Below are 27,532 nucleotides of genomic sequence, written 5' to 3' on the forward strand. Positions count from 1 at the left end.
GTAATAATAGATTTATTCCTATATGAACGGTGACCGTGTTTGCCGCGCTGTACTCAAAAAGTAGCCACTTGCCCAAGGTCTTAATGAGCTGACTCTGCAATTCAAACAGGGTTCACCCACTTCAAAGGCAGTGGCATTACCACTGACCTACGCCATGAACGCGCGGCAGGCCCCTCAGGCAGCGAAAGGGTTAATATAGTTAGACCGGCATTAATGTAAAACTCGGCGTTACCTTTCCACGGATTTGCCACAGACTGTATCCCATTTGTCCCTCACTTCTCCTAGGAGGTGGTCTAGTTTCTGGGCATCGTCGCTCAGCGAAGCCTTTTCCTTCAGAGCACGTCCGGTCCGGGCAGTCGTGTCATAAACAGGCTGTTTACTGCCTAGCGTTTTCTGGAACTCCTGCAGGTTTGTGAAACAAAAGCAAAACGTGGTCAGCTTAATGCGTGGCACACGTGACAAGCTCCGCGTTGGGCTGGGGTATCAGGGGCCCAAAGGGGGTAACCGTTCGTAGTAGCATAGTGGGCAAAGAAAGTTATAACAGGGACTGGGCTATATATATATATAGTACACGTGTTTGTACTGTATCAGTATATGTGTTGTATGCTCAGGTAACTGCATGTTGTACAGTATATATATATATATATATATATATATATATATATATATATATATATATATATATATATATATATACAGTGGTTGACAAATCACCAAAAAATCTACTCGCCACACAAAAAAATCTACTCGCCACCTAGTACCAAACGTGTGCTGCTTGGGCCAATATTTACTCGCCCGGGGGTTAAATCCACTCGCCCGGGGCGAGCAAATGTATAGGTTTGTCGAATATATATATATATATATATATATACACACACACTGTAACACTGTACAACATGCTCAAACATCCAGTTACCTGAGCATACAACACATATACTGGTGCTGTACAAACACGTGCACTCATAGATGTAACACACACACACACACACACACACACGACTGAGGATACACATACATAGTGTACGCTGATTGAGATACACACAGATAAATGATTCAAACAGAGGAGACTGACTCACACACACTGTATTGTGATAGATAGAGCAGACTGACTCGCACTGCAGCCGCACTCACACACAAACTAACATGGGAGATTCGGACAGTCCTCCGAGTCTACCCAAGATTTGTTAAGTCTCCTGGTCATTCTGGGAGACTTGGCCAGACTGGACATTGAGGGCCCACCGGGGACTTCCCCAGATAATGAGCCAGTCCAAGCTTAGGGGCAGCATCTCTGGGAAAGGAATATGTTACTGAACTGGGAGAGGCTTGTGATGGGTGGGGGAGAGGGAGGAGAAGACAGCAGAATCTGACCTTGTGCTTTGTGAGCTGCAGTTTGATCCTGTCTGGATCATTAGAGATTTCCAGCTCAGAGTCCAGGCAATTCTCTGCATCCTCCAGCCAGTCAACAAGCTTCTTCCAGGCTTCATGGAACTGAAATGAAGTATCGATTTAAAAGCTAGTAAGTGCCACTTTCACTTACCTGTAAAAATGTCGCAGGTACTAACTGGCATCACGCGGGCCAATAGGGAGCCACGACAGGTGACATTGCAACTTCCTTTTGGCTCGGGTAATGTGGGAGATTTAAACCACCATTATTTCCCCTGGAGGAAACTGCACCGTGCGGCTTTTACTGGTAAGTACCTTTGAAACCAGGGCATCGCAGAGCAGAAAATAGAGATTTTCCACTCCAGGGACCCCCTGCTTCCCATACTGATGAAAAATATCATTGAGGGTAACTGCTGCCTTAACCTTATCTGACACGCAGATATCGTTAGTCAAGACAGATATTGTATACAGGATGCCAAAGAGGATGATAAAACAGATACTATGACTATCTAAAAGTTATATTTTATTTTGAAGCTTTAATCCAAATGATATCTCCATTTCTCCTCTCCACAGACCTGTTTGGCTCGTTTCCTGGCATCGTCCAGAGAGCGCCCTCTTTCCACCGAGCGCTGAACCACCTTTTCCCAGCGGGACTGGACGCTGAGGAGAAGATTCTTAATCAAGACAACATCCTGCTTCTGACTGAGAAACTTCAGCTGGTTCCCCGTTTTGTCCAATTCAATAATTTGCTCACGATGGTCGTTCACTTCATTTACAAAAATCTGAAACAGTGAAAGAATACTAATTTTAGGATTCGACTACAAACTGTCCTGACATTGGCTGACAATGCAGAAGGAAAAGGAATCTTGTGAGGTGTCCGGGAACTACCTTGTGTTCATCAATCTGGAAGAGCACGGTGTCCAGGATAAGGCTGGGAAAGGGTGCGATATTCAGACTTTGCTCGGCTTGTGTCAGCCAGTTAATAAACTCTTGTAATGAATTCTGAAAATCAATAGCCAGAATGAGGGCTTCTTCAAGTTTCACCTAATGCGGGGAGAGAGAGAGAGAGAAATAAGCACACACAGCAAGTTAAGAAAGAACATCAAAAACGCTATCATTGTAAAGTACAGCATATCCTTTATAGGTCTCTTCAGATACTTTCCCAAAGGGACCAGAACAGAAAAAAAAATGTTTTATTAGTGTGAAAGCTGGAAGAGTATTACAATGTAAATTAACATTTTTTTTCTTTTTTTTTAGAAATTAAAACCATAATACTTCAATGAACAGGGTAGACTTGTTAAAAAAAAAATATGATGGAATGGAAAATGTTTGTATTATCTTAGCTGAAAAGGATGTTTGAGCAATGGTCGTTACTTAGCAGAAGGTCTGCACATGTTGAAGAGCTCTGATACTTTATTTATAGCAAAGTCACAGTGCATATTAATCATCTAAAATAAGTAGGTTAATAGGTAGTTTACATTTGGCTAAAGTTTCTAACACACATTAAGTCTCAAGGCCATTGACGGAGGGTGTGGGGAGGGGGATGGAGGGAGTGGGGAGGGGGGGGGGGTTGGGACAAGTGATCCGGGCCTGGTGGCTCTGACCGACCGGCGCTAGAAGTTCGGCCAGCCGAAGGTCAGGTCCAACTTCTGCCTCTGGCTGTCGGAGTCTCTGTGTATTGTGGAGCCCAGCGCTCCTCAGCTGCGAGCCCTCTTCTCACGTCAATCTCCCTGCTGCATCCAGCGAGTGCCGGGAGTTAGGCTCACCCAGAAGTTGGACTGAGAAAGGAGGGGGGATTGAGTGAGAAAGGAGGGGGGGGATTGAGTGAGAAAGGAAGGGGAGATTGAGTGAGAAAGGAAGGGGAGATTGAGGGAGAATGGAGGGGGGGGGGGATTGAGTGAGAAAGAAAAGGGGGATTGAGTGAGAAAGGAGGGGAGATTGAGGGAGGAAGGGGGGATTGAGTGAGAAAGGAGGGGGGGGATTGAGTGAGAAAGGAGGGGGGGATTGAGTGAGAAAGGAGGGGGTTGATTGAGAGAGGGATGGGATTGATTGAGAGAGGGATGGGATTGATTGAGATTCAGGTTGAGTGAGAGTGGGGAGTTAGGAGTGACAAAGGGGGAGGTTTAAGGGGAAGAGTGAGAAAGAAGGGGGAAAAGTGAGAGTGGGGGGGAGAGAGAGAATTGAGAGGAGTGAAAGAAAGTGGTAGAGTGAAAGGGAGGAGAGAAAGAGCATGGGAGAGAGTGAGGGGGGGTTCGCAGGGCCGCCGAAATTGGGTGGGAACTGTAGTCTTGTGCCCTGTGAAAGATGTCTGCGGCATTAAATGAAGTAGCAGGACGGTGACATCAAACAACCACACGTCAGGTCCTATCCCACAGACTCGCCTTCCTCTCCTCCACTTTGTTGCTAATCGTTTGCCACTTTCTCTTTAGCAGAGCCACGTTCTGCTCGGTGATGGACCCAGATGCATCGTCACGGCTTAACAGCATTAAATGCCCCTTGTCCAGAAGCTGCTTGTACAGATCTTCGTTTGCTTTCAACTCTGCGTACAATTCCTATAAAAAAAAAAAAACAGCAACAAGTCAGGAGGAGAAATACATGTTATAATCCCTGAGAAATATAATATCAATGTATCTGTATTTAATGTTTTATTTCCTTGCTAGAAAAAGAGGCCTGGAAACGTAACGGAAACCATCAAAAGTGCATCGTCTTGTTTTTTTACTACAAATTCTTCAGTTTTGAAGCCTCAACCTTCACTGTATTTTTTATTTATAGTTAAATCCCTTTAGTACTGGCAATAATGGGGGATCATAAACCAAACGATTTCTCTCTACAAGTCCGTACATGGTGTTAAAAAAAAATGTATAGACTACTATGGTGAAGATCTTCTCACCATGTGAGCTTGGAGTTGTTCCCGTGCAGTCTCTGGCAGGCCGCCCGTGGCTTTCGCTGCAGACAGCTGGCTTTCTATCCTGCTCTGCCACTGGAGGAAGTCTTCGATCTCACCGGAGAAGCCCTGAGCCTGTCAGGAAAAAAACAAGAGCGTTTGAGACGGAAAACACTTTTTCTTAGACGTTAGTTTTTCAGTTAATACGTCATTAAATGTAAAAACTAACTCCCATACAGAACATGGACACATATACAAGTGTATATTATAACTTCACTAAAAGGAAGCTTTTACTGAGGCTCTGATCCTTAAATGAAGCCTAAATGCAGAGTTATAATATACATAGTAACAAAGCAACAGATTAAGTTGAAGAAAAAAAAAATCCCCAAAACAAATACACATCGATTAAGTCCAAGGTTTGTTACATTTAAATCGGCCAACATCCTCATCCTATATTTATATTGACATAGAGGAAGCAAACAAAAAAACATGTCATCTTATTAATACATTTTCCAACACTTTTGTATTTAAATGGGATGAGTGCCAACAACGTTGTCGTGGTATTCCTAAGGCCTCGGGCACGGTGCCTCGGGCCGCGCTGATCCGCGCTCCTGCTTTGCCTCGCCTGCTCAAACTGGAGCTTATTTGTGTCCTGGCAGGTGAGGCAGTGAGCGCGCTTTGGGGGCGGGGCAGAGGCAGAATGGAGGCGTGGCTAGTCCCTCACTCCCATTGGATGTGAGCGGTCACGTGACCGCTCCTCCGCTCCCCTGAGCGGCAAATTTTTAACTTGCTTGTCTGCTCAAAATACCTGAGCCTCCGCACGCATGCGGAAGCGGCTGCTAAAGCCGCGCTGATGACAGCTGCAGGGGGTAAGTGCATCTGCTCAGCGCGGCTCAGCACAGTCTACTCTACTATGTCCCAGGCCTAAGAAGCGCCAATGCTGGACACCTGTGTGCCGCTTCTCTGTATTTGGTAACCCATACCTTCTGCAAAGCCATTTGCAGCAGCTGCTCGCGATCCTCTGTTTTTTGAATCACAGATTCCCATGACTGGTTCAGCGTCTGAAGTCGACTATGCAGACTGTTCACATCGTCTCCCGCACTGGACTCCAACAATTCCCTGCCAGCTTGGTTCACCGTCTGCACTGTGCTTTGGTGGGCGAGCACATCGTTCTTCAGCACCTGCATAGAATAACGCGGGATCACTAGACCTATGCAATCATACGCAGCGGTCAAATAGCAATGGCATTAGGTTGACCAGAGTACCACTACTTTTATATTTATACACCTAAAATCTCACTTACTCGTTAAAAAGCATTTTATTTATAAAAAAAAAAAAAAGAAGGTTATTATGGTTTCTAAAATTAAGTCTAAAAAGCTTTTCCCAAATCTTTACCAGGTTTATATTTCCTCATAATCCGGCATAGTGACATTGCATGAGAAAGAAAAGTTACTTTACTTGGCATTGTAACTCATCGCAGGACATACAATTCGACGTCTTCTATCTGACGCACTGCTACTCTCTCCCCAAGCTACCGTGTATATTCATGTAAATCACACACTGGCAACAACACTGCAAACTCCCAAGCACAGCTCTAAATATTTTCATAGCAACAAGTCTTACATGATGTTTTGCAAGTTCCACCTCAATGACCTTTGGGTCACCACTGATGGGTCTCTGTGCATCCAACATCTCATCTGTGTGTGTCAGCCAGGACATCACTTCAGCCAGTGCATGTTGGAACTGGCCAAGCGCCAGCAGAGCAGCTTCTAATTTGTGCTGTTGAACAAAAGATTGTAACAATTATTAAACTTGATTGATAGTTTGTTAAAGCCAAGTCCAATTTCTGCCCCACTTGCATTTCATTTACCTGTCTATGTGCAATTTTTTCTCCCAGATTTTCCCAGAGATGTCTCAGCTCAGTGAGAGGTCCATAGATGATGTCCCGGTCTGTGTCATCAATGGCTTTCTTCAGCATCAGCTCCCCTTGGTGGTTTAACTTCTCCATTTCTATCTGCTGCTGGTAAACCTCCATCTTAAATTCCTGCCAAGTGAAGAAACAATAAATGGAACAGTGCGGTGGCAGCAGCAGAATCAGAAGGTATTTATCCTGATTCACTGCATAACTCTCCCAATACCAAACCCAACATACACTGCGCTCATCTCCCTTCATCTATGCGAGTCTTCTCTATTCACTTGGCATAGTGTGGTCACTTCGGCCTTTAACACTAAACCGTTAATAGCTTAACTCACACAGAACAAATATTTTGAAGTATGTGAGAAAGGTAGTTTTAGTAATAGTTGTAAGCTCCTCTCATTGTCTTTAGATGTGTGTGTGTGTATATAAATATATACACACACATACATATATTTGGGTGAGGTGGAGGTGAGTTGGTTTTGCCTAGTTTGTCGAGGTGTGTGGGTATGTGTGTGTGTGTGTGTGTATGTGTGTGTGTATGTGTGTGTGTATGTGTGTGTGTATGTGTGTGTGTGTGTATGTGTGTGTGTGTATGTATGTGTGTGTGTATGTGTGTGTGTGTGTGTGTGTGTGTGTGTGTGTGTGTGTGTGTGTGTATATATATATATATATATATATATATATATATATATATATATATATATATATATATATATATATATATATATATATATATATATATATATATATACACACACATATACACACACATATATATATACATACCTCTGATAAAGGGTATTACCAAGACCAAAGAATAAACTCTGAATTAAAGAGTATGGTCGGTGCTCTGAGACAGAAATAAATGTAGCAAAACCAAGACAAAAAAGTCTCAAAGATGTGTGTGTGTGTGTGTGTGTATGTATGTATATACATACATACATACATACATACATACATACACACAGTGGCGAGAAAACGTTTGTGAACCCCAATGATAATTCCAGAAATTACAGTTATTCCATAACCTTCAATCAAAACTAGTCCTTTCTTAAATATCCAATAGGGTCTATATTAACCAGTTCCATGTCTTTTGAATCAAAATGATGCATGAATTAGATAATGAGTAATTAAGTCAGGGTATGTGCAAAACTAAGTGAAACCCTGGTTTTATCAGCTGAATTAACGGGGGTAATTGGAATCAGGTGTTTAAATAATTAGGAAGATCTTAAGGTGTGCATTTGGGAGGCCCCACCCTATATAAAGATCAGAAACGTTGTGAATTTGGTCTTTACCATACAGGTGTGTGGAAACAATGCCACAATCAAAATAAATCTCAGAGGGACCTAAGAAAAGCAGTTATTCCTGCACATCAGTCTAGAAAGGGTTACAAAACCATTTCTAAGAATTTGGGCTCCTCCAATCCACTGTGAGACAAATGGAGAAAGTTCAAGACGACAGCCACTCTACCCAGGAGCGGTCATCCTCCCAAAATCTCCAAGACTAAACCAACAAATCCAGGAAGTCACAAAGAAACCCAGAGTAACATCCAAGGATCTGCAGGCCACTCTCGCTTTGGGTAATGTGGCTCAATTATCTGAAAAACACTTAACAAGAATGGTATTCATGGAAGGATAGCCAGGAGGAAACCACTGCTCTCTAAAAAGAACATTGCTGTCCGTCTGAAGCTCCCAAAGAGCACATAGATGATCCACAAAACATCTGGAACAATGTTCTCTGGACAGACGAGTCAAAGCTAGAACTTTGTGGCCTCAATGAGAAACATTATGTTTGGCGAAAACCAAACACTGCGTTAGAACATAAGAACCTCATCCCAATCATCAAGCATGGTGGTGGAGTGTGATGGTTTAGGGCTGCTTTGCTGCCTCTGGACTTGGACGGCTTGCCATCATTGGCACAACCATGAATTCTGTATTGTATCAGAAGATTCTAGAGGAGAATGTCAGGCCATCTGTCCGTGAGTTGAAGCGTAAGTGGGTCATGTAGCAAGACAATGATCCTAAACATACAAGCAGATCTACAAAAGAATGGCTGCAGAAGAAATTCCGCGCTTTAGAATGGCCTAATCAAAGTCCGGACCCAAACTCCATCGAAATGTTGTAGCAGGACCTGAAGCGAGCTGTCCATGCAAGGAAGTCCTCAAATGTCACATACTTTTTCACACATGGATATTGAATGTTGAATCATTTGTGGATAAATAAATGTTGATAAAGTATCATGTTTTGTGTAATTTGTTTGATCAGGTTATCTTTATCTATTATTAGAACTTCGATTAAGATCTAATAAAATTTTAGGTTTGAAATGTGTGAAGATCCTACGGGGATCACAAACTTTTTCTCACCACTGTATATACACATATGCACATGCACATGCACATGCACCTAATTTTAAAGTGAGCATCTTTAAGTGAAGATGAAGTTTGACAGGAGTTATAAATCATGCACACATCATGCAAGCCATGAACTTCAGTTGCTGCGATATGGAACTACCGGTAATTGTATTATCTCTCACATCCTCAGATAATTCATTTTTAATCATCCATTAATCCCTGTGAACAAGATTCCTCCCCCTCCCTGAATGTATTAGTTTTTATCTGGTATGTTAGGGGGTTAGTGTGCATGTGTCCTAAACGTTTTGTCTGGCAATTGTGCAGACAGTAATAGGCAATTAGGCAGTTTTATTGAGGGGGGAGGGAGGGAGGGGAAGGAAGAGGGGCGCATTTGATTGTTCAGATGTATAAGTCTGAAGCTAGTTTGGGGAACACCTCTAGCTCCCACACTTTCACCCTTAATCCATCCTTCCCTATTTCCCATTTCCCATTTCCTACTGTCATCCCCTTCATTCTGCAGCCATCAACTCCACCTGCTTCTCACATCACCTCCCCATCACCCCCCAAAATTCCCTGTCCTAATCTCACTTCCTCACCTTCCTACTATGTGGCAACATACCTCCTAATCCTGGCCCTATCCACATACCAATCCTTTCCCGTCGCACACCCTACTCCAAAGTCTCCATATCACCACATACTACGAATCACCCCATCATCCCCATTACACCTCTCCCTTCCCTTTTCCTGTGCCCTATGGAACGCGCGATTGGTTTGCAGCAAATTTACTGCAATTGATGCCTTATTTATTTCCAACTCTCAGCCTTCTTGCCATTACAGAACCCTGGCTCATCCCCTCAGACACCGCCTCTCCTGCTGCACTCTCCTACTGTGGTCTCTCCCTCAGCCGCCCCCCCCCCCCCCGACCAGGGAGTAGACAGGGCAGAGGAATTGGTATACTACTTTCTCCACACTGCATATTTCATGTCATATCCCCATTTCCCTCCATCACCTCATCTTTTGAAGTCCCCGCTGTCCGTCTCCTTTCCACCCTTTCTCTCTTTATTGCGGTCATCTATCGTCCCCTTGGACATACATCTCAATTTCTTGACTTCCTCACTTCCTGTAAGGAATCCGCTCCTGGGTTTGGCTGAAACCTATTCCTTACAGAACTATCCAGCTTCTAGACAACCCCCCTTTGTTTCTGCAATCTGCATCCCCTGCTCCTGCAATCACTGCAGCCTGCATGCCTCCTGTGTGGCTCTGCTATTCTATATAGAGCCAGCCCCTCCCCCCAGGAAGTTGCTGAGCATAAACCAAGTTGGACTTGGATATAACTGTGTTTGCCAAAAGCTACTTTGCCTTAGCCAATCTGTTCCTGTGGCCTCCTGCATTCCCTCCTTGCAGAGGCCTGCTCCTTGGTTCCTGTGGCCTGCTGCATTCCCTCCTTGCAGAGGCCTGTTTCCTGGTTCCTGGTGCATGCTGCATATTCCCCTTGCAGAGGCCTGCTACTTGGTTCCTGTGGTGAACCGCTGGATCCCCAGTGCTAATCTTTGGTGTTCCTAGGCCGGCCTGCAATCTCACCTTGCAGAGGCCTTTATCATGGACCGCTCCCGCTCCTCACTCAGAGCCCATTCCCGCGCTGCAGCTACTAAGCTGAAGCACTTCGCACCAGCCTTCCTGTTGCCGAACCCCAGCCTGGATATCGATTACCCTGTCGTCTCCAACCCTGATCCTGGCTTGTCTATGGATTACCCTGTTTTCTCCAACCCTGACCCGACTATGTCTGACCACGGAATCCGCACTCGGCTTCGTGGCCTAAAGTCGGTGTATTTACATCCCCACCTCAGCCCCGCGGTGTGGTCCCAGTTTGTGGCAAGCACGTCCGTTACACTTCCTCTCATCTGAAATACCTACTGTCCTCCTGGGAGACAGTAAAATACCCTTTGACAATCCCAATGACACTTCAGCTGCCCATCTTATCTCGTGGACCACCTCTCACTGCAATGGACACGACCGTGACCTGGTTTTCTTCCGCTTCTGCTCTGTCTTTAAAACCTCTAACACTCCCTTCCGTCTCTCTGATCATCTCCTAATCTTTAGCCTCATCCTTCCCTCTGCACCTTCCCCAACACTTACTTCCAATTTTCAACATCTGTACAACCTCTCCTCTCTCCCATCTGCAACCTTTCCATCACCTGGCAACCTCGCTATACAGTAGTACACTTTCATCAGCCTTAGACAAGACAGCTCCTGCCACCACAAGTCACCCTCGACAACTTAAGGCACAACCATGGCACACAAGCTCTTCCAGTAACCTCCAAAAGTGCTCACACTCTGCTGAACGTTACTGGAAGAAATCCCACTCTAAAGCCAATTTCTTCCACTATAAATTCCTACTCTTCTCTTATAACACTGCTCTTGGCAAGCAAACCTACTTTTCTTCTCATATTAACTCTGTCCTATAACCCTTAACGCCTATTTGCCACCTTTAACACCCTTCTCTTACCAGCTGCACCTTCCACCGTCACAGTTTGTTCTATGAACAGTACGCTCTCTAATTTTAGTCTTGTTGACTCCTGTGAACTGAAGCAGTCCTTTGGTGTCCGGATGATGCTAATGATTCAGATCTCCCATGCTTTTAAATTTTCTACGTTTGTGAGTGCATCTTAATACTCCTTTTATTGGTTGTTAAAGTCGCACACTTTTATACGCTATTGAGCGTTTGCTTTGTTTTCTTCTTTTTTAGATACACGCCTGGCTGTGGTTCCTCTTTAGAAAGCTGCTTTTAAATCTCCTGCTCCCCGTGTTTGCATTTGGGACTTTATAGGAGGATATTTCCACCTTCCTTCACTATGGGTGGGATTGGTTTCTCTGGCACACACACGAAAAAAGAACCAGCGCTAAACATGTGTACCAAAAATATACAAACGTTTAAATAAGAGAGAATAAATACTCAAAAATTAAGACTTGTATTGATCAGGAGAAAATAGAACTACAAGGATGCTGCTCTAATTAGGATGTACCCATTCACAAAATTATACAAAAAGAAAAAGAGCGCAAAAATAGGAGGGTATAACAATACCAATAGAATGTCCGATAAACAAACTGATGAGGAGGAATATGAGAAGAGTATGTATTAGTCCATAAAGCCTGTAGCCATGTGGAAATATGGACTAAACGAAGCTGATATACTGTAGTACAGTGCAGCAGATGTTAATGTATGACCTTGATTGATTAACATCTGCTGCACTTTACTACAGTATATCAGCTTCGATTAGTCCATATTTAATTCTATTGGTATTGTTAAACCCTGCTATTTTTGCACTCTGCTATTTATATGTCATTTGTTTGTTATACATTGTCTTTAATCTATTGGGACCTTGTATTTCCCTGTTTTTTAATAAATTGGCCAGACATATACATTTTCTATATTGGATTTCGCTCTTTTTCTGTGTGTGTGTGTGTGTGTGTGTGTGTGTGTGTGTGTGTGTGTGTGTGTGTGTGTGTGTGACAGACACATACACACCTCATTGTTTCACTAACATACCACATATTTATATATACCCTCATCTGCTTGTCTCACTAATATGTCACGTCAGATTTACCTTCATCTCGTTGAGCTGCTCCTTCACAGTATTAAGGTCGGTGCCAACTGGTGGCATGTCACACAGCTTAATCACGGCGTTATCAAGCCAGTCAAACATCGCCTGGAATGAAGAGAGAGCTTTTTTTATTAAGAGAGAAGAAACAAATCTCTTGCAATCTTTAATATTTTAATTTCCTTAAAGCAGGGGGACTCACATCAGTCCTCGGCTCCCTCCAACAGGTCAGGTTTTCAGAATATCCCAGCTTCAGCACAGGTGGCTCAATCAGACGTGGAAGACTGAACCTCTGATTGAGCCACCTGTGCTGAAGTTGCGATATCCTAAAACTTGACCTGTTGACTAGAGTTGATCCCCGCTGCCTTAGAACATACTATTTATTTTGCTTTCAACATACAAAAAAATATACAGACATTGGAGGCACATGCCACAGGTGCGTACACGTTTCCAGCATGTTGTAGTAACATACCTGCAGCGTGTCCTGGTACTGTACTGCAGTTGACATTGCATCCCTCAGCTTTTCCAGCCTCTCCGACCACGTTTTCTTCAGGTTTTCCCACGCACTGTTCATCTGCACCAAAAAAACAAACCATAAACTGGACGCATAAAAACAGTTAGGCTGCGGCCCCAGTCCTCCCTGCTGCACGTGCGCCTGGCGGTGCATGCAGAGACTACAGCCGCGATCGGCGGTCTGTAGGAGAACTGTAGGGGAGTGAGGGGCCATGATGGAGGCAGGGCCATGACGGGGCATATCTGCCCTGCCATTGGCTGCACGCCGACCACGTGACCGCGTCGCTGCACGGGAAGACAACATTCTTGTCTTCTCTGCGAGTGTACGCGTCACTACGCTTTGTGCGCCCACACACACACATCCTCTGGGGCTGTGCTGTGCTGTGTGGCGCGCACGCTGTAGCGCACGCCGCCGTGACCACCTGGGACTCAGCCTAAGGCGTTACTGTACCGATCACAGAGGGCACAGGCCCACATTTTACCTCATCGATGCTCTTCTTTACTTCGGGCTTTTCAGTCTCTCCACAGGCGAAAATGAGATCGGCTCCAAGGATTCGTAAGAACTCAAGTTCTTCTTGCAGTCCGTCGGTCTCCTCTTTAATGGTCTGGGAAAAGAAATAAAAGATCAGGGCGTCAACAGCAAATCCAACAGGCAACGGAGCAGGGACACTGCATTGTCAAATTGCTCTATATCCTTACGTCTGCAGCTTCAATCTGCTGCTTAATCATCGATGGGTCAATGCCTGGACTCTCCAGATCATGGACAAAATCGTGTGTGTCTTTGATGGTCGTTAGCAGGGCTGTCATATCCAGCCAGAACTTCTCTGCGAGTTCAAGGACATCAAGGAACTTCATTTCACGCTCGTCAGCCCGAGCTTTAATGTCACCCCAGAAGAACACCATCTGATCCAATTTATCTTGGACTGCTGCAAGAGAGTTGGGAGTAGAGAGAGGTAACGATTTATTTCTGATGTGAAACAATTAGTGTGTGTGTCTATCTAACGATTCCTCACAGTATCAACACCAAAGCAATGCGTTGCTGGCCTCTCCACAATGCAGCTGGAATTTGTGATGTAACAGCATTGAGCCAACACAAAGAAAATGAAAATATTTCCCCCCAAGATTATTCAGCAAACCGATGCAGAAGAGCAACCCCTTAAAAAGCGCGGGTGCCACCGTATATGCCCACCGTGTCAAATCAAGATCAACACTCACAGTATTTACCCTTCTATTTCACAACAGATTACAATTTTACTTTTAGTGTTTGAAATAGTGTCTTGTCCTCATAGAAATGTGGAGATTTCTGTGCAGGGCAGTGTTTTATAGCTGTATACTGCACCTATCTCAGCCCTAGAATACCTATATCTCTAAAGAACACAGGAGTGTGTTAAAAGACCAACACTGAAATATACAGTATACCAAGAGAAAGCATGTGCTTACCTTTTGCTGCAGGGTCTTTATCAGCTCCCTGTGATCTGCTAATCAGCTCCTCACCGCGATGTTTTAGCGCTTGAAATGACGGCTGCAACTTCTCACGCTCCATAAGTGTGTTTTTGTTGTCGCTGATACAATCCCGAATCTTTTCCACCTCTGCGGGGATCAGAGGGGGGATTCGTAGTCGAGACGCCAGGCTCTCCAAGGTCTCCAGCATCGGCTCAATCTTATCATGGAACTGGGCGAAGGAGGAAGTTTTAATGAGGTTATGAAACTACACCTGGTATAAAACACTGTGGCAGAACACAAGGTGTGAGATGGCGAGGTTATGAGGTTAAAAACTAAATAAGCAGGATGAGACTTACCTCCACAATCTGAAATGCAGAGAAGTCAGCTCGTCAGTGACATGTGACGATGGCGGCAAAACATAAAGTTAACACATTCCACAAGGAAAGGGAGGTGATGTGAGATGAGAGGAGAGATGCGGTGTTAGTGCAGCACGAATCACAGCACACGTAACAATACAACAGTGCAAACTACACACACACATGTTAACAATTGAACAACAGTTAATAACAAATATATATATATATAACTAGAACATGGAACTTTGCAAAATGAATGATACGGAGGGTGCCTGATAAATATCACCTACTTCCTGTGCTTATGAGATTTAAACCCCTTTCTTTCCTAATTAACCATTGAAGAGTGGGATGTGACACTTTGTATAGGACCAGCGTGCGACTAATATATCGTTTCTTATGGATGAGATTCAAGGCTGTAACGGTCTCTTCCCGAGATGTAACCGATGTCAGGAATGGGCCATGCGATTACATTTGATGACAAGACTTTTCAAGTAAACAAATCTCAGCACACAACATTTCTGTTTTGGTGTCATTATTACTGTGAAGAATGTCATTTTGGGTGTATGTATCAACATAGAGACAAATGTGTTTTGACACATGGCTCCGTTTTTTGGAGCAGAGCTGCGGCATATGCTTCTTATATCAGATGCAGAATGTTAGTCTTATACCACTTCAAATATGGCAGTGTGTGTGGGGAAAATAAAAGGGAATGGGGCAGACACACAAAATGTGATACATCTCATAATCTGTGCCCCATGTAACTCCTCCTACTGACACCCCCCAAGGTGTAAGCTGGGGCAGAGATGCAGAATGTGATACATCTCATTATAATCTGTGCACCGAGTAAATTCACCCACAACTCCTCCTACTGACACCCCCTAAGGTGCAAGCTGGGGCAGAGGCGCAGGCTGTGATACATCTCATTATAATCTGTGCCCCACGTAACTCCTCCCCAACTCCTCCTACTGACGCTCCCCAAGGTGCAAGCTGGGGCAGAGACGCAGAATGTGATACATCTCATTATAACCTGTGCACCATGTAACTCCTCCCCAACTCCTCCTACTGACGCTCCCCAAGGTGCATGCTGGGACAGACGCAGAATGTGATACATCTCATTATAACCTGTGCACCATGTAACTCCTCCCCAACTCCTCCTACTGACGCTCCCCAAGGTGCAAGCTGGGGCAGAGACACAGAATGTGATACATCTCATTATAATCTGTGCACCGAGTAAATTCACCCACAACTCCTCCTACTGACGCTCCCCACTTCTCATGTTGGGGAAGACAGGGACAAACTGCTGAGCGACATAGGGGAAGGAAGAAAATGTGCCCTAATACATAGACCCCTTTGTCTCTACCATGTTGATACCCCAGATGTTGAAAAGTCTCTGTTATGTTTATGCTCTCACATAGGTTAGGGCAAATCAACCCAGTCTTAGGGTAACACCTGAGGGCTTCAAGGGCAGTATAATGACAAGTGTGGTTAGAGATCTACTTAAATGCAGACAAGCAGTGGTTAAAGCTGCAGTTCAAGCTGCCGTTAAAAAAAAATATATATATATATATATTTTCCCATTCAATATGTGCATCAATACAATTTGCACACTGACAAGTGATTAGCTAAGCTGCAGATCAATCCGTTCTCCTGTAATCAATCGCTTGCTCGGGGCTATTTAAGTCAGTTCTTGCACAGCATTGCGGGCAATGTAATTCCTAGAATATGATTGACTGGGCAGTTACTAGATACAATTGGTGCACTGCTAGGGAGAGGACGGTGCTCAAGATCCAGAGCCTATCAGAAGGGGAAAGTGGACTTTGGAAATGCTTCCAACATTAGAAACATTAAAAATGTCTTTAAAACATTTTTTTTTTTTTTTTAAATGCTACAAGTATTTTTTCATAGTACAGAACTGATTTATTAAAAAAAACACATGTAGCATATTGCTTGAACTGCTGCTTTAAAGTTTTAGTAGTAAGAAAAGCTCTGAGCATTTATCTCAGTGGTTACAGGAAACAGTGACATTGTATACAAATCATGGGGTGGATAGGGGAGCAGTGTGTTACCGTAAGACTATATTACCTGAACTGCTTGTGCGATAGCATCATCCAGTGCCATAGCTCTCTGGCGCACTTCCTCCTTGATTCCGATATACAGATGTTCTGCGTTGCTGTATTTCTCCTGCACTGCGATACCTTCCTCAGGGTTAAGATCACACAGATAAGGACCGATCTTTAACAATTTGTCGATGTGAGGCTTGTGCTCAGCGATTGATTCCCTTAATTGCTGCAATTTGAACAGAGGAGTACATTTGAGACGTGTCGAGTTATACAATTAGTGAACGAAATGTATGTGTAGGTCAGCTCTGCTTTCGCAATGTTCCAAATTATGACAGCGGCTTAGTCTAAAAGACACCTTTTTAAAAAGGCAAGAAGCAAACTAAACTGTTTTTGTCGAACATTGCAGTTATCTAGAATTATTGCCGTTGTATCACTATTAGGACAAAGATTTTTCTAGGTTGTGTAATTTGACATGAGACCAATATCAATGTAAACCACAAGGTGTTAAGTTAACATGATTGTGAGACCATGTCGTTTTCTGCTTCAAATGTGAAAGCGGTTATTGGACGTGTTCTCCGTTCGGACTCCTTAACACATTAAAAAGAGAGCATGTTTTCTGACAGGCTACTGGAAGAATTGAAAGCTGCAGGGCTCTTTACCCTCATGTCTTCTTGTTGCTGCCTCAGTAGCTCGTGATCCACAGCAGGAGGTGGTAGCTGGGAAATCAGGATCTGCGTTTCCTCAATCCATGGATTTAATTCTTCGTAGGTCTCCCAGAACTGATTGACAAGAACTTGCGCGCGCTCCAGTCGTGCATAGCGTTCTGAATGCAGGTGACTCACACCCTCGTATTGTTCCAGAAGAGATTTTGTTTTCTCCTGTGAAAGAAACAGGCTGGGGTAAGAAAGATGTCACATCACCGATGTAAACAAAACCACGTCGGAACGAGGGAAGTGAAATGTTTTGGTAGACTCAGAAGTACTGCTGTTTAGACATACTGTACTTATATTTGTATCTCATTTGGCAATAAGGACCATTAGCCAACAGCCCAGTGGAGTAAAAATAAAGATCTGCATTTACTTGTAAGGTGGCTTTCTGTCCGTCACCGCACGTCCGAAGAATCTCTTCTTGTGTGCCAAGAAGCTCATCTATAGAATCTTTGTGGCGAATTATATCTACTGAGAAAGCCTGTTCAATAACAAAACAAAACACAAGGTCAAGAAAAAAAATTAACCCATATCAGACACTACACATTATATATCTTCAATAAACAAACATGAAGAACAGGTCCAGGTTACAACCGTGCCCTCATAACCCTTTAAATCCTTCATGCATCTGTCCTTGTGCGGTGTGGGTGACGCACGTACCTTCTGCACCTGCAGCTGTGCTGTGGTCTGGTCCTGTTCCAAACAGACTGGACCTAGTGCCAGAAGCTTTCTCTTGGTCTCGGCGACCCAGGCTAACTCTGCATCAGCAGCTTGCTCATACTGGCAAAGAGGGAGTAGAGACGAAGCGTAACAATGAAGCAATGCACATAAAGCGCAGACATCCTGAACACACACTACCAACAAAGACGCATTGCAGAATCTAACGGACACGGAGCGCTTTAAACAGGAAGCGTATCAACAATGCGAAGCAATGCACTTTGCAAAGAGGAGAATCACACCAAGAAGCAGCAAGATTCATTTATTGTGCAGCAAGTAAGGGCTTTTCACATACGCCAGGTTTACCCATTAATGTTTTATTTAGTGAAATCAGTAAATGCTGCTCGTCTGATACAGTGTGTGAGGCGGTGATTTTAAGACAATAAGTTATGCGGAAAAGCCTTGAATAATTTTTATGGGGTGTAAAAAAAAAGTTTGGTGTTAAATTTAGGATAGTGGCTAGACAGAGACAAGAAAATCCAGATAACAGAGAAGCAGCTCTTTGTCAGTGTCCTAATCACACAGGAAGAAGAACACGTGATGTATCCCAGACAGACTGCACCTATTAATATTTGTCCTATATTGGTGCTAGGGGGGCATAGTGGAATGATGATTCCAGCCACAATAGGCTGTCTGCAGACTTGCACAGAAGGACACATCTCTAAAGCATCACTGATAAATGTTTACCTGTTGTGACCTCTGTATTGCAGCATCTATTTCATTCACTCTTTGCCCAACAGTGCTGCTGACAGATCTGTACTGCTCATTGGCATCTGACACAAGCTTGTCCAGTCCCTCCCGGGCTCGCCAGGGTACCAGCTCCAGCAGGGCACTGCTCACCTCGTTGATAGTATCAAGAACAAGGCGATATTCCATAACCTCTTTCTTTAGCTCCTGACACAAAACAACATGTAAACTGTTATTAATTGGGAGCCTATCACTAGTGGCCAAAAGTTTTCACAATCGATAGGTGTTCGCACCTGCAGGTAAAGCAGGTATTACAATCACGAAAGTAGCAATAATTCTGTCACAGTCAGTGGTCAAAGTGACAGTAAAAAGGTAGTTGTATGGTGTCAGACAGAAAAAGATTCTGCATTTATTTGATATTTAGAAATGGCTGTTCCAACTACATTTATGCTTGGAAAGTAAAATAGGCCTCCCAAAAGAAATTAATTTTCCTGTAAAAAGAAAGTATGTCAAGAACAAAGTATAGATACTGCGTCATAAATGTACATGTAGTGTGGGGTTGTACATCAACAAGTAGTGGTACTGTGGGGCTGTATATTAACAGTAGTGGTACTCTGGGGCAATATATGTAAAGGTAGTGGTACTATGGGATTGTAAATGAGAAAGTAGCGGTATGGTAAATTAAAAGGTAGTGGTGCTGTGAGGGTTGTTTATTAAAAAATAGTGGTACCATCACACTTTGATCACTGGTCATAGACATGCTGAGAAATGTCGTTTCCCACCTTCTGACGTTGCTGGAACTGGGGTATTTGGTCCCCAACAGGAGACAGAGTCGTGCGGTGAGCCAGCTCTCCCTCCACCCTCCTCAGCCAGCCAGTCAGCTCTTCATGGGTGGACTGGAACTTGCTGGCCAGCTGAAGAGCCTGCTCCAGTGTCCTCAGCGCCTTGCCGCTGGACGCTGTGATTTCAGAGTAACGGGTTTTTATGCCATCCAATTTCTCCTGGATGAGCAGCACCTCCTCACCTGGGAAATTGAAACCTAAATTTATAACCCTCGCTTTCTGTAACCAAGACGGCCTGAAATCACATATACAAGTTAAAAAAAACTGCTTACAATAAGCACCCAGATTTCCAAGCCATAATGAGCCAAATTCACGCTCCCTTATAATTCACAGTGCACCATCATTTCCAGGGATTTGGGACAGAATAATAAATGTGGCAGTAAGAAGGATCCACTCTTAACACACATTACCCACCTGTTGTCTGCTTTAAGAGGGCTTGTCCGTTTTTCACAGCTTGATCCACATTCCTTTTCCGGTTTAAAATGTCTTCACTAAGGGCCTTCAAAAAGTAGCAATTGATAGAAATTATGGTTAGTGTAGCATTGCTGTGTCATGACTGTCACAGCCTGGACCAATGTCACTTGCATTTATCATAGCTATTTTATGTGTAACCAAGAGTTCTAAATGTCATATCCACCCTGAAGAAAACCAAAGAATGTGACACTTTCCAGGGTCCGAGTTCAACATATTTTATAGATATTGTTCTTATAATATTTCTTATTAAAGCTTCTTATTATGATGGAACCACAAAGACAGCAATGTATTCTTGTATCTGTGCTTTCAAGACAAAAAAAGGCCCCCAGTTCAGGTGATAAAGCACCATACCAGTTGGAGAATTGTGGGGACATGAAAGCACAATCTTTGGTCCTGCTATATAACAGGATATTCAAGAAAAGCTGTAAATTCTTATATTCTAGTTAAAAAAAAAAATATTTTAACTGTATTAACCGTTAAACAGCATTCAACCGAAGCCCGAAAGATTTACATTTATCCTCTGCAGGTTTAATACAATGAGAAAAATCATAAGCAGAAAACAATGAAATAATCAAATAATTGTGAATGAAAGAAATTTAAAAAAACAAAAAACAAAAAGGTGTGTACCATGAGATGCGTGTGCTGCTTCTGCAAAACCTCCAGCTTGTAATCCTTTACAGACTCTGAGCTGAGCTTGTCTTCTACCACGGACAGCCAGTTCAACACTTCCATCTCATCCTCCCCAAACAGCCTGGCATTGCTCAGAGCCTGCTCAAGCAGAGCGGACTTTCTGCAACAATGGTCCTGAATATCGCTGTAACGTGCTTGCAGCATGTCTAACCTCTCTGCCAGCCTCACACGCTCAGCTGCAGCGCACAAGGCAGCGAGAGAGTCCCCGAAACGGCCTGCCTGCAGCACGCCAGTCTCACGGACTGTTATGTCATCCTCTAGGCTCTGAAAATGCCACGTGGAAACGCACCAACAGAAAAAATAAATAATAAACGAAACACAGCCAATGGAAACAAAATTAATACAGGAAACTAAACGGTGAAATGACAACAAAAAAATAACAATGTAAACATAATAATGTAAAGATAACATTTTCAAAATGTAACTATGCACACATTCTCATAACAAAAGAATTGCTTTATTCTAGAAGGCCAAATGCATTTGAGTAACAGCTGGAGGTTATTTACGTGCCACAGTAATGTTTGCCTATGCCACACGTGTCACAGCCACGTTCTGGACTCCGCGTATCCATCACTTACCTTGTGACGGGAGATCTGCTGCTGAATCTTCCCAGTTTGTGTGCCAATTGGCTCAGAGTTTGCTAGTTTCTTTTCTGTGGCCGTGATCCAGTCATATATGGGCTCAGTCGTCTCATGAAACTGCTTTGCTAGGACCAGAATGTCGTCCAGTTGCTTCTGCCTGTAGCAAGGAGATCACATCACTTCTTATAGGATGGACTAGGCAGGCAGTTCATTCTAGATTCTAGTAACTATTTTGATGCTGAATAAGTAGTAACAGTAATGAACCTTACCTACAACACTAAAGCAATGCAAGGCAGTCATTATTTTAGTGCAAAATAAGTGGACATGACCCTCTACATACCTCGGCACACAGAATAAAAAAATCCAATCACCGATTTTAGCAAATATATTTGTTAAAAAATAAATAAATTAACTAGTCAGATGTTGGCTTGCAGTGTTATAATGCTGGTGGCACTATTATTTTCTTCACATCCCGTTTTCTATAAATGTGACAAATGTAATTTATCCATGCTCTATGAGCTTCTAGACACCGGCCTTTATTCATGATCCTGTTAATACGTGTTAGTTTGACTGCAGCAAATCTCTTTCCCACTACGGGGATGCAATCTCCAGAACATACAATACTGGCCCTAAACTGAACTTTTGAAGCTAATGTTTATTTGAAGAAAACAAGTGCAAATACAGAAAGAAAAAGGGTCTGCTGACAGCTCACGTCACTTCTGCATAAAAAGCTCACATATGTTCCTCATGCAAGCAGGGAAAAGATGGTGTGTGTGTATAGGGATGTACTGTATACAAGTATAAAAAGCTCACATATGTTCCTCATGCAAGCAGGGAATAGATGGTGTGTGTGTATAGAGATGTACTGTATATAAGTATAAAAAGCTCACATATGTTCCTCATACAAGCAGGGAATAGATGGTGTGCGCGTATAGAGATGTACTGTATATAAGGATCTGGTCATACCTTGACTGTGCCTTCTGCAGCAGTGAGGACCATCTCTCTTCAAGGATCTCCAACTGGCGACTTATCTTCTCCCTATCTGCAGGATCCGCTCCCTCGGCGATTCTCCCACCCTCTGCCTGAATCATTCCCACGGTAGCTTTACGGTCATCAAGTAAACGCTGAAGGAGCTGGAATGAAAATATACAAAAGCAAGGATGTAAATAGGATGACGTATCAGAGAACCATCGAGGCAGCTAATGCTTCTATATATTGTCACACAATCACTTATAGTGTGTAGAGTCAGTGCTGGATTGCACATGAATCCTACCACCTCCATATAAACCCAATGAGAAGTACTAAGAATATAACACATGGAAGAACCAAAACGGAGACGGCACTCTAGTGGACTTGTGAAAAACTTGTGAGGATTTTCTGGAGGATCTACGTTTTGGTCCCCCTTTCAACCTTTGTCAGGACCATCTTGACAATGGTCCAAAAGCAGGACTGAAACGTGCATTGGAGTGCCGTCTCCTTTCTGGTTCTTCCAGCTGATCTCTGCTTGCTGTGGAGGTCTAAGCACCTGTGGCAGATGCATTGAAGTAATTGCAAGTGCTACTGTACCAACCTTAAGTATAATAACAAGTGAAATATTTCTGGCACATTAAGGGCTCTGGTGTTTGACAAAAGATGTAGAGACATTGGGCAAATAATGTTATATCCTTGTTCTTCTGTTACTAAACATCACTTTGTGAGCTCCCCAAGTTATTATTCTACCATGTGAAGAGCTATAGACCCTACACTGGCAGTGCTACATACATTATTGTTATTACGAAGGGCTTTGTGATAGTATTTAGAGTTTGCTTCTGAAATGTTTAAGCAAGTTATAATATAATTTCCGTCATGTTTCCCTCACCACACCTGTTAAGTTTTTTCATGTCTCTTTTTTGGCTCTTTAGGTCGCAATTTAGTTTCCGATGTCACTTACTTTCTGTTCCTGGATCTGCGCCTTTACTACTTTGTACTCTGCAGACGGGGGCTTCTGATTGGCGATCAGGTCCTCGGTGTCGGTCAGCCAACTGAGCAGCGGCTCCAAGGCGTCCTGGAACTTCCCACAATGCAGCAGAGCCTCCTGCAGCTGTGTCACCCGCTCTGCCACCTGCGACACACACATTATCTTGTCACTGAAAAGCAGCTTATCACTGCAGGTGACAAGCAGCATGCAAGGTCGGCATCATTCACTCCTGATTATTATTTAACAACCGGGTCGCAAAATTGTTCTAAGCTGCACGAGTCAGATGGTCGCATCTCTACACCCACACGCTGTCTTCTCTCGCACTGAAAATTTTAATCTAAATCCTCCCACAACATTTCTGTACAACATTGACTGCTATTGCCAACGTGTTATCAGAATTCAGGCACACCACATCCTGGGGCTTCTTTTGATTAAGTTGTCACCTTTACCATCCCATCCCCCATCAATACAGCCATCAACACCGCTAAAAATACAAAAGTACAGTCCTCCCAAAGTACACGTGGCCTTACTTTCTTGTTCAGAGTATTCCACCTCATGTTCAGCTCCTCCGTGTCATGTTCCAGTCCGTGAACGTCACAGTTTTTCTCGGCACTCTGGATCAGACCTTGGCCCAGTCCATTCACCTGCTGCAGCCGCACCTGGAGAGGATCCACATGTTCCTTCTGAAACACCTGGATAGTTATACAAACAAGAAAGAGACACTATTAAAAAACACGTTTATTTTTTCATTAACAAACCTTTTCATTGGTATCCACAACTCGCGTTATTTCAGTGTTAGAAAGATGCCCTTTAGAACGTATCAAATTTTGGCACAGAAATTAGATGTTGGTACTTTGTGTAGTGTTTTTAATTAACAAGACCCAATGTCAACATTACGGTGAAGCTGCACCCCTTACATCTCATCAGAGCTGACCATGTATTTCTCCAGCACAGGGAAGCTGCTTCACAGCATATCAAACAACAGCCAAAGATCCCAAAAGTGATGAGTGTATCCTGATGGTTTTGGACATTGTGTCCCTTTTACAGTGAATAAATGTGATTTTTTTGGACTCCTTTGAAAACTGTAATAAATGTAAAAAAAAAAAAAATTCCATCTGTTTCCTGTCCCAGCTGCCAGCCAGACAGAGCATTAAGACACATTATATACACTGTCAGGTTTTAGTCTTTTTTTACCTATACCGTACACAGAGGCAGATGTGAAAGGAGCGTTTCTTGCAGCTCAATTCCAAGAGTGGGGAAAACCAAAGACGACAATCTATTTGATACATTTGTTACATTGAATAATATCAAAACTCTTATTATTTGGATCTGATGTTTATCGTACGTCGGTGGTTCTAACCTTTCTGCAGCACAGACAACCCCTGAAGGATTTTTTAAATCTCGGGGCACCCCTGCTCATCAGATCGCACGCACCCCTTCTCGCTCACACACATCACATGTCCCTCACATGCACAAACCCACCACTTTCACCCCTTTCTAACACACACACACACTTCTTACTCACCATTATTTTCAACCCACTCCACATTCACCCCCCTCTTGCCACAGAGCACACACCCTGTTTCTTAAGCCGCCCCCCTTTCTCACATGGCACACTCATCACCTTTCTCTATCACACACGTCACATTCACATGGACGAAGCCGAGAACCACCTATCCACTCTCTCCCCCCTGTGCCGGGCTGAGAGTAGAGGAGAACCGAAGCCTCTCAAGTCTGCAGAAAGTGGGGGACGTGCCAGCTGAGCGGCCGGGCAGGGTTACCCCCGGGGGCCGTGGCACACTGGTGGAGAAACACGGTTATATAGCACGTGCTGAACACCCTACAAATCACAAACACATCCCATTATCCACAAGGGAGGGTAAAAGCCTGCAGCAGGGAATTATTAAATAACACCATCATTTTAAAGCCAGGGCAGGAGGCCACAACTACACTTGGTAACACAAAACAATTATAACATGAAGAAATAATATTTAGTCAAAGCGTGATGTTTCCATCGCATCTCTAACAGAGCAAATCAGCCTGAGAAGACTAATTAAATCTGAGTGAATAAAACCCTAAAACAAGAACACTAATTAGTGTACAGATTTCCTCTATATCGTTACCGGTCTCTTCCCCCCCACCTCCATTAATTAAGAAATCTATGACCCAATGTTTTATCCAAAGAGCTGCTTCATCCCCAGCCCTAAAACAAACACAGGAGTAGCATTTTAAAAGGAATGAGGGTGAAGTGAGAAATTATCCTGGTCCTTTAAAAAAAGATAAAAACAACATTTTGGAAAGTGAAAAAAATTATCATACAGGCAAAACAATAAAAAAACAGCCCCGGCTAACTACAGTGCACAAGAAGATTTGTTTTATTTCTGGTTACTACAACTAATCTTACCTAGTTAAGGATAACAACAAAGCACGTTACTGCAGAAATGTAGCTTAATATCCAGAGCGATATTTACTAAACAGTGCTAGGCCATAGGGCACATCCGAGCCTGTTCAGTGAATAGGATTAAAGGGGCCTTTACAGAGATGTAATGGGTTTCAGGTGCTTCGGACACACTGTACAGCTCCTAATACCTTGTTATAGCTGTTTTATGCCCAAAGTAATACATAATGTACTGTACTTTAAAGCTCTTAACTTTGTAACAATGGATTGTTAATAAAAGTCCAGCTTTATAAAATGCAACATTGAACAATGAATGTATTTTAATCCCACTACATCTGTGAGCCTGATTCACTACAGCGCTGCGTGGGTTAGCACAGGCTGAACCGGTTAAGGTTAAAGACGGTGCATTACGCTAAAATCTTAATGAACCTCAGTGAATGAGGCTCGCTGTTAATAAGGAACGGATAAATCAGTTTTGCTGTTTGTTTCTCAGATGTAATATCCGTTTTTAATTTGACTACATTTAATTCAGAAGATAAACTCCTACTAGTTGTATTTTGCTATATTTCGCGTTTCACAAAATGTCTCGAGCGGTAACAATATCTGTCATGTAGAAAATTCCACTATATTTCTTTCACCGAAATCCTGCCAGCAGCAGAATTTTCTGTAGCTAATGTGCTGTAACTATCCGCCTACATTTATCTATGAAAAGCACTGTGCACTAGTGATCTATAATTAACCGTTGGGTGAACAAACTGTATGCTAATCAGGAATGCAGTCATTTCTGAAGTTAGGCAAACAAGTTATGTAATCAGTAGGTCTCATCTCTTTCTTCTGGAGGTCCTCCTAATAATTCCCCCCACTGAATAAACTGCTGAAAAAATAGGATGTGTAATCAGGGGATACAATAAAGATTGCTCTTTTTCTTTGCTTGTAATTTATTGGGAGGTGAAAGACAAAGTTTTTTTTCCAGAAAGTGAATGTACCTTAAAATCTGTGGAACAGGATATCTGAGCCATGTTAACTCAGCAATGCAACAGATAGCATGTACATGCGCACGCACACGCGCACACGCACACGCACACACACACAGTGTGGGGACAACAATTAATACCTCTTTATCTGCAGCAAGATCATCTGTTTTACCAGGTGACACATTGTCAGGGTCTCCCGTATCAGGCAAAGATGCAGAAATATATTCTGCACTGAAAGTGTTGTCAAGACTGTCATCTGCACTTTGTAATGTATCATGAGTTCCTCTTTCTTTGGTGGGCACCAGAGTTGTGTTATTGTCTGTGATGGTTATTAATAAAGAGCTGTCCTCAGTCACAGCTGACACCTGTATATATGTGCAGAGACACTCTGATATAGGCTCCTGGTCAGTCCCCAGAGCAGAGTGGTTTGGTATTTGCGGTCCCATTGCTACCTGTACTGGAGAGGGAAGGTCCTTGCAATGACTATCATCTGACAGGTCTGATTTATTACTTTTTGTGCATGGGGAGACAGGAGGACTTTCTGCAGATATACAGTCCTCAGCACAAGCTTCAATGAGCACATCAAGTGCACAGCATGATGTAGTTATCTGCTGCATTGTAACGGGGGAGTTATCTTCACTGGATGATAGGATAGGATGATGTTCTGCACATTCAGCTAAGCAGATGAGCCCTTGCGTGCTAGCCAAATCATATCTATCCAAAGACCGCCCAAGATCAATCTCCGACATGAACTGTTGTGCTGTGTTAGGTTCTGAACTGAAAGAGTCAAAACTGCTACATCCTTCTGAGCTGTGTTTTGTTATAATTTCTGTAACCTCTGCAAGAGATAAAGCAAAGGAAGATTGCTCTTCCACACTATCCTGCGACATAAGAGTACATTGTGACATAAAACACATTTCTCCAGATGCTACATCACCCAGAGCATGGCTGGGAGGTGCTAGTAAGCACTCTGCGTGTCCATCGCAAGCCTCCTCTGGG

At 43.3% G+C, this 27,532-nt stretch overlaps 1 protein-coding gene across 26 annotated transcripts in view; it reads right to left on the reverse strand.

The window, feature by feature from the left end:
• Positions 1–27,532, reverse strand: part of MACF1 (microtubule actin crosslinking factor 1) — a 121,972-nt gene that overhangs the window by 15,571 nt on the left and 78,869 nt on the right. For 20 of the 26 annotated variants that reach the window (XM_075604503.1, XM_075604515.1, XM_075604502.1 and 17 more), the window contains 26 exons: positions 23,692–23,853; positions 23,135–23,305; positions 22,171–22,337; positions 21,202–21,361; positions 20,561–20,887; positions 19,874–19,958; positions 19,400–19,641; positions 18,618–18,824; positions 17,874–17,993; positions 17,587–17,694; positions 17,166–17,384; positions 16,529–16,732; positions 14,088–14,319; positions 13,347–13,573; positions 13,130–13,252; positions 12,607–12,708; positions 12,141–12,242; positions 6,138–6,311; positions 5,891–6,046; positions 5,251–5,448; positions 4,274–4,402; positions 3,765–3,935; positions 2,272–2,427; positions 1,959–2,165; positions 1,369–1,488; positions 233–402 (listed from right to left, as the gene is read on the reverse strand). In XM_075604503.1, coding sequence (XP_075460618.1) covers positions 233–402; positions 1,369–1,488; positions 1,959–2,165; positions 2,272–2,427; positions 3,765–3,935; positions 4,274–4,402; positions 5,251–5,448; positions 5,891–6,046; positions 6,138–6,311; positions 12,141–12,242; positions 12,607–12,708; positions 13,130–13,252; positions 13,347–13,573; positions 14,088–14,319; positions 16,529–16,732; positions 17,166–17,384; positions 17,587–17,694; positions 17,874–17,993; positions 18,618–18,824; positions 19,400–19,641; positions 19,874–19,958; positions 20,561–20,887; positions 21,202–21,361; positions 22,171–22,337; positions 23,135–23,305; positions 23,692–23,853 — 4,439 coding nt within the window. The remainder of the gene's footprint in view (positions 1–232; positions 403–1,368; positions 1,489–1,958; positions 2,166–2,271; positions 2,428–3,764; positions 3,936–4,273; positions 4,403–5,250; positions 5,449–5,890; positions 6,047–6,137; positions 6,312–12,140; positions 12,243–12,606; positions 12,709–13,129; positions 13,253–13,346; positions 13,574–14,087; positions 14,320–16,528; positions 16,733–17,165; positions 17,385–17,586; positions 17,695–17,873; positions 17,994–18,617; positions 18,825–19,399; positions 19,642–19,873; positions 19,959–20,560; positions 20,888–21,201; positions 21,362–22,170; positions 22,338–23,134; positions 23,306–23,691; positions 23,854–27,532) is intronic. The other 6 variants (XM_075604510.1, XM_075604511.1, XM_075604514.1 and 3 more) reach the window with 2 other exon arrangements.

Source organism: Ascaphus truei, chromosome 6 (genome assembly GCF_040206685.1).
Source record: "Ascaphus truei isolate aAscTru1 chromosome 6, aAscTru1.hap1, whole genome shotgun sequence".
NCBI classification, from domain to species: Eukaryota; Metazoa; Chordata; class Amphibia; order Anura; family Ascaphidae; genus Ascaphus; species Ascaphus truei.